At 39.5% G+C, this 12,883-nt stretch overlaps 1 protein-coding gene across 1 annotated transcript in view; it reads left to right on the top strand.

Moving 5' to 3' along the window:
• The window catches only part of MAP3K5 (mitogen-activated protein kinase kinase kinase 5), a 100,281-nt gene that overhangs the window by 67,693 nt on the left and 19,705 nt on the right, over positions 1-12,883 (top strand). The window contains exons 13-17 of the mRNA XM_069010477.1: positions 2,810-2,905; positions 4,309-4,390; positions 6,331-6,464; positions 10,214-10,341; positions 12,187-12,323. Coding sequence (XP_068866578.1) covers positions 2,810-2,905; positions 4,309-4,390; positions 6,331-6,464; positions 10,214-10,341; positions 12,187-12,323 — 577 coding nt within the window. The remainder of the gene's footprint in view (positions 1-2,809; positions 2,906-4,308; positions 4,391-6,330; positions 6,465-10,213; positions 10,342-12,186; positions 12,324-12,883) is intronic.

Below are 12,883 nucleotides of genomic sequence, written 5' to 3'. Positions count from 1 at the left end.
TGCTGTATAACAGCCAGTGTAATCAGCATTTTGTTTCTCAAGTAATGGGGTTCAGCTCTCAAGGACTGCAAAGCAACTTGGAAAGTATGTAGAACTCTGAGCAGAACAGTGCTAAATCACTCTCTGTATGCAGAAATTCATAGGAATGGGCTTTAGTGTAAGAGACTCATCGATTAGCAGTTTGTGCGCCAGTGTAAATACCTCTGCTTTTGCCATATGCTTTCTTGACCTCTTAAATGCAAATGTTTCTTATTGAATCAGGTCAGAAGGTGCTGTTATTCTTAAAGGATTTATCAGAGCTTTTGGAATATGGCTGTTTCCCCAAGGCACTTTGCATCTTAGGTTATTGAGCAAAGTTCCTCTGGTTCTGGAGAGCTGACAGCATATGGGCAGGAAGATAGGAAATGTGTTTTTCCAACTGAAAAATAAAAACTAAAGTGGCAAACTGAAGTTTGCTAGACTACAAGTTGGCTTTTACTCACTGTTCAGGAGAAGTTCTGGATTATGAAATAACCACTACTTTTGCTGTTTTGGGGGGAGAGTGTCTTAGAGGCCATCCTGATGAAAGTAGCATTAGAAACAGTGGAAAACTGGATTTAGATCTGGATCCAGTTTCTTTCATAGCTTAAGAACTTAGGCAAGCTTGAGACAAGGATATTTGTCTTCCATCCCAAGTTCTTGGTGCTTTGAACTTAACTTTGAACTCAGACTACTTAATTACAGCAATGAGAGATGCCTGTACTGCTAGACTTCTAGAAAACACACTGAAATTCCACACAGCTCCTTTTCTGTGATTCCTGCCAGTGTTCACCTGTTTAATCTGCTGCTTCATCTGGAAGTACTGGTAATCAGTAGTCACAGCATTTGCAGTATTTCTTATTGACTAAGGGGAGTTCTGGATGTACATGAGCTGGGCACAAGGCCTTGCTTCCCTATTTGTTTTCAGAGTTTGGCGAATTCAGCCCCAGTTCTCCTGTCGCAGATGTCAGTGGGTACTATGTCTGCTTGGGCACTGTTAGAGTGAGGCATTTCCTGAGCAAATTATCCTGTCTCTTTTTATAACTTGGGTGGTTTTTGGTGTTCCTTTTTTAAGTTGAGCTTTTATTTTTTTTCAGGGAGGAAAGCAACATATAAGCAATGTAAACCCTCACTTAAAGGTCTTGAATATTTATGAATTGCCCTGGCCTCTGTGTACAGTCTACATTCTTAGCCTTTTATTCACTGCTGTGTTAGTCAGTGGTTTCTGGGCATATCAGCTTTCAGCTGACAGTCAGTAAAATGTTTAAATGCACGTGGAACTTGAAATGAATGAGTAATTCTGTTAATATCAGTTGCTCCATATCTAGAGAGTTTACTTATAGGCTTGAAAAGCTTAACATAAGAGTTAGTTTATAAGCTTGGGACAGTGACTGTCTTCCTAAATGTGTACGTTACTTAGCACTTATGAATTTTCCTAATGTAAAAATAAATGAGTCACCACACCCAGAGACAAATATTCTTATAATGAAACTCAGTTTTCTCATGAGTAGCTTTACGAAAGGCAGACCTCCCAGCTTGTCTAAAGAGTAATTTGTTTATCAAAACTTACAGGGTTTTGCAATAGAGGAATTATAAAGGAGAGCAAGATCAGACAATCTTAGACACTTATTAAAGGTTGAAAATTCAAACCATTTCCTTGTAGTTAAAAAAACCCTATTAAGTTAGTCAAATCATCAATCCTTTGGCACAATATAATACATAATTCTACTTTATTGTGCTACAAATTAAGTAGTGATATGATGGCTGTCTTGATCCAACTAAAATAGATTGATTTCACTAGGGCTGGGGATATTGTCCAGTATATTAATAAGCTTAGTAAGGAGACTTAATTTGCCTTGGTTTCTCAAATACTGCATTATTTTCCCTTGTAACACCCCTAGCCATTTCCCCCGCCCTTTTCCAATATGGTAAGAATCAAGCATACTGCATCAGCTTGAGAGCTGGCATTCAATATGTGAAAAAGTTACAGAAAGAGCTATTTCAAATAATATTTAATATTTTCTGTAAGGAGCAGAGCAACGACAGGCATATAAAACAGTTCTGGTGAATGAATATCTTGGCACGAACTGCTACCTACTTGGGGTGGAAAACTAACAACCACACAAGAGTTTGTACCTCTTCTGTTTTTCCATTGAGACATCTATGCATCCATAAGGAAATGGCATACATTCCTCCTCTTTATCTTTATTCTGCAGTTATAGCAGATAAAACCAAAACTGAAGGGAGACATGAGTGGGCAAGGGTAGTAAAGTCATTCACCTCATATTTAGATGCTGACTTAATTTAAAAATATTTTTCCAACATACTATCAAGGTACCAATCAACAAGGAACTGAGCAGAAAATTTTGTGTTCAAGATTGAGCTGTGGCTGATGTCTAAAGCATGAAGGACTCATTATTTCAGTTCAAAGTCCAGCTTTCTAATATGATCCTGAAAGGATGTTTCATCCTGGCTGCAGGAGTGAAAATTAAGGGCCTTACCTAAATGCACTGAAGACAAAAAAGTCACAGGTCACTGGAAATGTTCCTATTAATTTTTTTGCTCTACTCTTTCTTGGGCTATGTCTGGACAAGAGGGGCAAGCTGATAGCGAGCATCCGAATGTGAACTTTGGAGGTTACAAGAGAGTGATTTTACAATAAGGAAAAACTATGGATTCTCAGATTTAATCTGGTGCTTTCCCATGTTAAATGGGTTGATCTGTGTGGTTTTACAAAGCTGGCAGAAGTCTAAATGCATCTTTCCGGTAACTTTCTTGGCTGTTCTTTCAGCATTTCAAAGTTTGAAGAACGATGCTGTTTCTTGTACGTGCTGCACAACTCAGATGACTTTCAAATCTACTTCTGCACAGAACTTCATTGTAGAAGGTGGGTCACTGCTGTTATTTCAGAAAAAAACATGGCCTGTAATGGGGTAGATGGTGTCTGCATGCACAACAGGGCCTGACTGTTTCAGAACTATGCTGAAAGTCGATCTGAGCGTCCTCAGTGATCAGCATCTTTTGTGTGAAAGCTTAATAGATGGTACTCCGGAGATTTGATGTATGAAGGGTCAAAGAGCAAGCTCAGGCAAACATCAGAAACAAATACAATTATCAATCTAATTATTTTTTTACACACACATTTCTAGGATTAGTTTTGTAATACTTACGATACTACAGCTTACTAAAAGTGTGTGCCCTCAGTTCAACAAAGCATCCTAAACGTTAGGAGGACTTTCTGAAGTGGGAACATTTGGAGTAACAAGGTCAAGATTTCTCTGTAAATACATTTTTATTTACAATTACGAAGAAGCACACTTGATTTCCTTTACATTAGCAGGTGTTTACATAAGTTTGTGCCTGTGTCCCTGCAGGAAATTTGGCAAAGGTTTGTTGCGCAAAATTAGGGGTGTCTCAGTTTCTCTAATCTGTGTTTCTGCTCCATAAGCTTAAGGCTGTGGTGTTCAATTGATCCTGGAGGCATTCCCAGAGGAAATGTCACGTCTTTTTGTGCTAAAAAAGGCTGCAACTTCACCTAAAATCACTGCAGTACTGTCTATTAATGACTGGGGCCACCTCATAGCCCAGTCTCCAGCTTGTTCTTTCATCCATTCCAGTTCATATAGGTTCTTTTGCCGTGTTCATTCCCCTTTACATCTAAGCTCTTCTTAAGAGATGAGTAAGCAATACCTTAGCACAACATGGTTTTTGTACTTTCATTCTTTCAAAAGGATAGAAGTCATATATAATTGTATTTTTTAAATGAAAAGTTATGAAATAGACATCCTTTTCATTCAAGGAAAAACTTGAAGCTAGCATTCCTACACTACAAAACCTCTTCCAAATGTAGCAAGACTTCCTGGCACTTCTCATGATGCTTCAGTTCTTTCAATGGACATAAAGAAGTGGTGGTATAGGATAAGAATTTCAACCGAGCTGTAGATTTTGAAATATTAATTCCATTAATAATTTCAGATATCATGGATTTCTTGTACATATAAAAGAAGTAGAAAAACTTCGGATTTTGAGGGTTAAATCTCCATGCAAACAAAATTTTTCTTCTGACAAGCAAACTTATACGCTGAATTTATACTTATTGTATAAATAACACTTATATATATACTTATATATACATTATTATTGCATAATACGTAATTATATAAAATAATACTTACTGTATTTAAGTCCTCTCTTCGTCCATTCATTACTTTGTTCCTATCCTGTCTCCAGTTATTTTCTCAAGTGTATGTTTGCTTTTTTTCTCTCCTTTTATTTTTTTTTCTTGTACAGATTTTTTGACATGGTGAACAGTATCACTGAAGAAATGGGGAAGACTACAGAGGAAGGGGAATGTGATGGAGACTCTCTAGAGGTATTTGTACTTTTTTTTCTCCCAACATACAAAATTATGGGCTTCTAGTCTAGCACTTTGCTGAAGTAAATTATTAATCCCTTTTCCAGGAGAAATTAGTGAAGCTACTGTTTACACAATTTTATCCTCTAATGTTTATCTATTAATGCTTCCTTGTAAAGGTCCTCATGTAGTTTTTAATACCAGCATAGCTAAATCTCTCATATTTCAGTTAGTGAACTGGCTTTAGAAGGTACACAGCTTTGGAGTTCTGCAGTCGTGCTTACTTCAGAGCAGCTCTTGAAACAGTTACTTCAGAGTGTATTCAGTCAGGCAGCACTAGGATCTGTTTAAGTTTTAAAGACAGTTTGTCTGACTGTTTTTAAAGTCTGTTTCATGCATCACTGGAATCGTGTGCACTTCCATTATTGGCAGATTATCTGCACAAGTAATGCTATAACTGCAGTAGGGAAGGCTTGTCCTGGCCAGCAACTGTCTGTAGGCAGCACAGCAGTGAGCAGCAGAATCAAATCAGGTGATGATGTTGGTGCTGCTGGGAGTCTCTTTTATACCCTTAGCCCACAGACTTCCACTGAAGCTTGGGGTGCCCCTACTGTAAGTGCACTGTGTTCTCACCTGGAGTTTTATCTGAACACACACGTAGCTGGAAAGAGAGTACCAGGCCATTGGGTGCAATGCAGCACTTAAGGTGTTTAAGCTTTCTTTGAGATGGCAGGGAGCAGGATAGAATACCTAAGCCCCTGTCCTATCACATCAAAATCTGGTGTTCCGAAGCTCTAGAGACATCCATAACTAACTGAGAGAGTCAGTGCTGTGTAATGAATTCAGAGAGTCCTCGTCCCAGTTTTGATGTTGGCATTTTATAACACATTTATAACACATTTTATAACATTCTGTCTCTGAAATCGGAGACTGGACAAAGGGAAACCACCAGGGTGACTTGTGGCATAGAAAAAGAGCCTCTATTGAGAACCCTAGGGTGCCTGTTTGTTTATTTTAGCAAGAAGAGAAGCAGTGGGTGACTTGATTACAGCGGGTAAGTATTTTTACAGGAAGAATAGCAATGTGCTAATGGTTTCTTTAATCTGTTGAATAAAAATGTAATTAAATAGTGACACCAAAAAAATTGAATTAAGAGGCATGACTTTACCATGAGAATAATTCATTGTTGAAGTGAATTCAACAAAGAAGTAGTGGATACAAAAGAAGTAGTGGGTTCTCTCTTTTATTAAAAAACAGCCATCTTTATATAGAAGAAAATAAAAAATACTTTAACTAGGCCTAAGCTACTGGATTTAGCACAGGAGTGAACTTGTGAAGTTATATGTCTGTGTTACACAAGAGGACAGATCAGGTAATCTCTCTAACAAATGTTTTTGGACTGGCCTTAAACCCTTTGAAATTCAAGCTCAGCCGAAACCACGCTCAATGCACTGCAGCCCTGACTAACTTCCATTGGCACAGTCTGCCGGCAGACCTGGCAGCGCCAGAATTGAGGCTGTGCTGGTTTTGGAAGCTGTGCGGAGGTCAGGGGAGCCGCTGGGAGGAGGGAAGCGTGTCCCGCCTTGCTCCCTGCGCGGGGGCAGCAGCCGCGCTCTCCGCCTGGCGCAGAGCGCCCTCTGTCGTCGGCCGTGCCTGCAGAGCGCCGGCCCGGGAGCTGCGGGCGCTGCTCGCTGGGGCGCGGAGCCGAGCTGCTCTGGCCGCGTACAGGCCAGCCTAGCCCAGCTTGGCGCACCTCCCTGGAAAGGCTGCCTTAGAAGCCACTGGGGAGACACAGGTGTGTCTGCACGGCATCCCAGCTGTCGTCTTAAAGTGTTCTTCTCTCTCCTCTGTGTTCTGCAGAAAGCTACTAGCATCCTAGATGCCTTAGTTATGGTGGCAGGGTCAGATGGAATAAATGTTATCCTTCTGTTCCATTCATGTTGTTGTTTGCTTTGCAGTATGATTATGAGTATGATGAGAATGGTGAGCGGGTCATTCTGGGAAAAGGAACGTACGGCATCGTGTACGCAGGACGAGATTTGAGCAATCAAGTCAGAATTGCTATTAAAGAAATCCCAGAGAGAGACAGCAGGTAAAGTAACTGTGGCTAATTCCAAATTTTGTGTATTACATGATTTCATCATTAATGTGGTCGGTTAATTTGCAGATCAAGTAGTGCCTCTTCTACAAAGCTGCCAGTAAATTACCTGTCTGTGGTATATAGTTGTGTTTCCTATCTTTGTAACTAGATATTTCCAAGCAGTGGAGTAGATTGTGATCACAAATGAGAATTTAGATGTTTGCTGGATTTGGTACTAGTATTTTTTCTTTAAAACAAAACAAAACCAAACAAAAAAGAACCATGAAGTGCAGAATCTCTCTCAAACACCTGGTGATGAGCCCTATCTACTTAGACGTACTCAGGCATGTCCTTATAAAGGACCTATTGGAATTAATGATTTGTGCAGTCCTTTAAAATTCTGGGCCTGAATTATTGATAAAGACATTTTTCTTTCTTGTTTTTGCACCGTTTTGAAGCCTCATAACATTAGACTAAAGCAGGTAGAATTATCTCTTTGTTAATTATTTTTTTTTAATGCAAAGTTTCTGTATGAGTAACTCTCTCTCCTGTACAAAGGTTGCCATGTAAGGACCAGGCACTTCGAGTCCTTAGTATTTTTGTATCTGAAGACTTCCAGTATACCCTATTTTGTATATGTAGATTTCCACAAATATTGTGATAAAAGTGATATGAAATCTAAAGTTAAGAGCTTTTAAGTGAAACTGACTGTATTAAACTGTCAGGCTTATCTCAGTTTCTTTTTCAGGGTCTGTCTTGTGGGCTTTCCTTTGGTTATTCATCTCTGACTTGGTTTTTTCTTTGACATTTAAAAATTATCACTTCTAAATCTTTTGGAATTCATTTATAGATTGGCTGTTCAAATGGATATGTGGTCTAATAATTTTTCCATTCTCATAATATATTAAAGGTGCTAAAACTTAGATTATGGAGCGTCCTTCCATCCTCTACATTGCTATTCCAAATTGAACTTCAATATACGTTATAATTTCCCAGAAAATATGGCCTCATTACATAAAACAATCTCTTGACTCAAAATAGTTGGAAGTTTTGTGTATGTTAGAAGACATTTGTTTGTAACAACTGTGGTTAATAGAAAGATAGCCTGAATACAGCAGTAACTACTATAAGGAAAAAAATCCAGATTTTTCTTCTCCAATACACATTTTTAAACAATTTTCAATGGAAAAGGTTTCAGGTTCCGTGTGCAAAGCATGCCACAAAAGAGATTACTAGAAAGCTGTCAGTCTTTCATCTAAGCTCTCAAAAATGTTTAGAGGCTTCCAGAATTAATTTCAAGTATTGTTCTTTTAATGGCAAAGTAAGAAAAATGTGGTAATTCACTTCTGGTTAATTGTAACCTGATCTTTTCACACTTTGAAAGAAGTCTATAGAAAGAAAACAATCTCTGAAGTTAATTTGTATCATTTTAAAAGTAAGGATTACCATCTTTTGAATTTGTAAAAAATATTTAAGTTCTGTGTCAGAGCAGGGCTAGAAATTGAAGTATTTCTGTGCAAAAAGCGGTGAGTCTTCAATTTTGCTATATGTTGAATAAAAGCTATTGAATAATTTGCTTGTCAGGAAATGTTAGACTACAGAGACACATTCTGCATTCCAACAAAGAGGAAATCAGGGAAAAAAGCCAGGACACCTCTGTGAAGGAACAAGCATCTCCTGGAAAACTCAGACACAAAAAGGAAGCCTACAAAGAGTGGAAGCAAGGACATGTAGCCTGGGATGAATACAGAGAAATTGGATATGGTTTGAGGAGCCAGGGATCAGGTTAGGAAAGCTAAAGTACCTAATAGAATTAAATCTGGCCAGGGATGTCAAGGGCATCATGAAAAGATTCTGTAAGTACAATGGTGATAAAAGGAAAGCTAGGGAAAATGTGGACTGTCTCCAGAAAAAACCACCCACTGTAGAAGATCAGGTTTGAGACCATCTGAGGACCTTGAACATGGGCAAGTCCATGGTGAAGAGTTACATCCATGTGTTCCCACTGACTGGAAATGGGAAATAAACCCCCTCTTCCCCCCCGCCCTGTTTTTAAAAAGGGAATAAGAAAGACCCAGGGAACTAAAGGTCAGTCAGTCTCACCTCTATCCTGAATATGATCCTGGAACAGGTCCTCTTTAAAACTGTGCTAAAGCACATGGAAAATAATGAGGTGATTGGTGACAGCAGACACAGCAACACTAAGGGAAAATCATGCCTAACAAATTTGGTGGCCTTCTGTGGCAGGGTTACAGCAGTGGCAGATAGGGAAAGAGTGACTGACAAGGCCAGCTTGGATAAAGCCTTGAGCAGCTTGGTCTAGTGGGAGGTGTCCCTGCCCATGTCAGGATGGTTGGAGCTTTAAAGTCTCTCCTTAACTCCAGGCACTCTATGATGATGATTAAGAATTTTTGTTCATACCATTTAAAGTCTCCTAGTGACTAAATTCTAAAATAAAAAGTGCTTCATCATAGTGAAAAATTTTCTGATGGCTTTATTTTATTTGCAAAATTATTTTAGTTGCTCAAGTCTCAACTGTGCTTTTTAAAAGTGCAGGGAAAAGAATTATAATGGTCTTGCTGCTGCTGCTCAGAATTAATATCTCATTAACAGAACTCAGGAATACAATCTTTGTGTTGTCAGAATCTTTATAATCATGTAAAGAGGTAAGGCAAAACTCAAATTAGTTTTTAGTAAACAGACTCAGAGTTACATAATCATACTTTTCATTAGCCAAATAATTATTTTCTGCAACAGTTTTTCTCCAGTGGGATTTTCAGATGACTACTTTTTTTTTTCTTTCCCCTACACTTTTTTTAAGAGTTCAACCTCCACTAGTAGCTTGATGCTCTTTGAGGGAGTGATTGGTACCTGTGCTAAAAGGGAGTGGAAGTCACAGGTACTTTTCCCATAACAACTTCAATTGCAAATGCTGCAACTACTTTTCACATTTGGACTGACAGAAGAAGTCTGTGTCCATCATCTATTTCAGCTACTCTGAAAGTGTTGCCACAGGTGTTAGTGCTTTAGAGAAGATAGCCACCAGACTGTCAGCATATTGTCTACATTTTGCCAGAAATACACAGAAAATACACAAAATCTGGCAGCTGACCCACCTCCAAGAGGAAGTGTTAGGGCAGGCCTAAGTTAGGAAGAGCGTCAGTTCAGCATTGGTTCAGCACATCAGCTGCTGAGCTCTGGTGGTGTTCCATACTGGAGAAAGATCCTGACTCCAGAAACTTTCTTGGCTTGAAAAGCTTATCTCTGAAAAAATACTTTGCCTTGGACTAAATTGCCTTTGATGAAATAGTTTTGGTTTGTTCTTCAAAATATCTCTCCATTAGTGATTTCTGTTTTCTTACTGTGATATCCCATCTTTCCTTCAGCAAAGACTTCTACTTTAATTAAAATTTAAATGGTGATTCATTTTCATTATTGAGGTGCTTTTGTTTATACACTAGTTTTATAGTTTACTAATTCACTTTGGCACCAACATGAATCCAGCCACTGTCACAACTGTTTATTCTCTTGGAGTTAGACTGGAGTGGAGTTTATTTTCCATAAATTTTGTTTTCCTCACTCTATGTACATTTGTAACATTTTCTGTGTATGAATACACAATATTATATATATTTTATATATGTTATTTGTATTTAGATATGATTACATATTATTTTTGTATGTAGCAGTCATTTTCAATGTAAGCTGTTTCAAGGCTTTCTTCACGGAGATGAAGAATAAACTGCTCCTTTGCTTTCCAGGTACTCCCAGCCTCTGCATGAAGAAATAGCTTTGCATAAGCATCTCAAACATAAGAACATTGTCCAGTATTTAGGTTCTCTTAGTGAGAATGGCTTCATCAAAATATTCATGGAACAGGTGCCAGGTGGTAAGTTTTGGGGGAGACTGGTTTGGTGGTTGAGGGGTTTGTTTGGTTTTTTTAACATTTAAAAGTATGAAAATCTTTAATAGGGCCATGAGACATATTTCATACAGATGTAATAGTGTCTCTTTCTGAAATCAATGGGGAAAACTGTGTCTTCAAACAGAGGCATCTCCTTCAGTAGTTAGATAGGGTGTGCTACAGATAAAGCTCAGATCATTGCTCTAGCAGGTGAGCGAGCTCCTTTTACCTACAGATCAGTGGTGGACTGACCCTGGCTGCATCCCAGGTGCCCACCAAAGCTAGTCTGTCACTCTGCTCCTCAGGTGGATAGGGGAGAGAAAATACAATACAAAGCTCATGGGTCATGATAAGGATAGGGAGAGATCACTCATCAGTTACCACTGCAGGCAAAATGGGCTTGACTTGGGGACACAAATTTAATTCATTGTCAACCCAATCAGAGTAGGATAGTTAGAAATAAAGCCAAATCTTAGAAACACATTCTCCCTACCCCTCCCTTCTTTCTGGGCTTTAATTCACTTAGGATTTTCTCTGCCTTCTCCTACCAATGGTGCAGGGGGATGGGGAATGTGGTCAGTTCATCAAAATTGTCACTCCTTCCTCCTCAAGGGGAGGACTCCTCACTTCCTTACTCTGCTCCAGCATGGATGGGGTCACTTACAAGGGAGACAGTCCTCCATGAACTTCTCCAATGCAAGTCCTTCCCATGGGCTTCAGTTCTTCATGAACTGCCCAGGTGTGGATCCCTTCCATGGGGTGCAGTCCTTCAGGAATGGTGTGGGTCCCCCAGGGGTCACAAGTCCTGCCAGCAAACCTGCTCCAGCATGGGCTTCTCTCCCCATGGGGCCACAGGTCGTGACAGGAGCCTGCTCAAGCATGAGCTTCCCATGGTCTCCCAGGCTGGCTCCTTTGGGCAACCACCTCCTCCAGCTCAGGGACCTTCATGGGCTTCAGGGGGACATTCTTTCTCACTGAGGTCTTCACCATGGGCAGCAGGGGAATCTCTGCTCTGGTGCCTGGAGCACCTCTTTCCCTTCCTTCTTTGCTGACCTTGGTATCTGCAGGGCTGTTGCTCTCACATATTCTCACTTCTCACTCTGGTTGCAATTGTTGCACGTATTTTTTTCCCATCTGTTACCCCAGAGGCATTGCCACTCTTGCTGATGGGCTCAGCCAGTGGCCAGAAGCATCTGGCATTGGCTCCATCAGACACAAGGGAAGCTTCCAGCTGCCCCTCACAGAATCCCCTCCAGCAGCCCACCTGCTACCAAACACTTTCCATGCAAACCCAACACAAATAGAGATGATCTGTGCTCATCCTACCAGAAGAGCCGTAGCCAGCCTCCAGTGGTACACAGCACGAGAAACGGGATCGGTGATTGTTGCTTCTGTTTGTGACTAAAGAACTCACAGCAGCCAGACACAACTAAAATCCCACTTCTTGAGCTTAGCTTTTTCTGAAACTGTGGAGCTGGTGTATGTACATATGCACATCCACCCTTTTTCACGCTTTTACAACATTCCTGAGAAAACTTCTCTCCAGGCATAGGAGGGAGGTGGGCATATTGATTAAATGGGTTCTGGTTTGTGTGCTTGAGGAAGCATACACTTCTCTGCTGCAGCTGAGGCCAGTGGAGATACTGACACTCTTTAATTGCTCAGGCCAGTGGTGAGGCAAGTAAGCATTTGATTGGAGAGGACTTTGGTTATAGATGAGATGCCTACACTTGGATTGGGACTGATGTTTGTTGTTACTTTTTTCCTTTGGGGAGGAAAGCAGAGTTTAATTGGATTTTTAATCTCACTTTTTGCTCTCCAAAATTATAGGCAGTCTTTCTGCTCTTCTACGATCAAAATGGGGACCATTAAAAAATAATGAGCAGACAATTGGCTTTTACACCAAGCAGATTCTTGAAGGATTAAAATACCTCCACGATAATCAAATAGTGCATCGAGACATAAAGGTAAGAATTTGCAGAGAATTGAGCCTGATAGTGTTATGTAACTGCATAGTCATTTATTTGTCCTGTAATTTAAAAACTTTTTTTTCAAAAACTCTCTGCTATTCTGAACCATGGATTAGATAGGTGAACCATTGTTGATTTCAATTTGCACCAACAAAATATGTTTGAGGTTTTTTTTTTATTTTAGGAAAAATTGACATATAGCAACTTAAAATGTGATAAAGTAGATACTTTTTTTTCTGTTTTTGAAGACATGACTGAACTTTCATAAAATCTGATCAAAGTGAAGAAGATTGTGGATGGGATAATTAGCAAGTTCTTTTCCAAGGAGATTGCAGATGAAAAAAAATGTTTGGATTGTTTTCTTAAAAAATAGCCTTTTTTCCTCTTTTACTATTCTTTAACTGAATTCCTTCTGGTAAGAGGGGAAATTCACTTTGAGATGAAGTTTCTGTTAATGGGATTGCATAAGGCAGGAACACTGCTGATTTCCCTTTCATCTCTGTTAAGAAGTCACTTAGTAAAGAGTGCATTGTAGAAACAGGTTATGCAAAAAGTCT

The sequence above is a fragment of the Aphelocoma coerulescens genome, chromosome 3 (assembly GCF_041296385.1).
Source record: "Aphelocoma coerulescens isolate FSJ_1873_10779 chromosome 3, UR_Acoe_1.0, whole genome shotgun sequence".
Taxonomy (NCBI): domain Eukaryota; kingdom Metazoa; phylum Chordata; class Aves; order Passeriformes; family Corvidae; genus Aphelocoma; species Aphelocoma coerulescens.
This window is presented reverse-complemented; position numbering and strand designations above follow the sequence as displayed.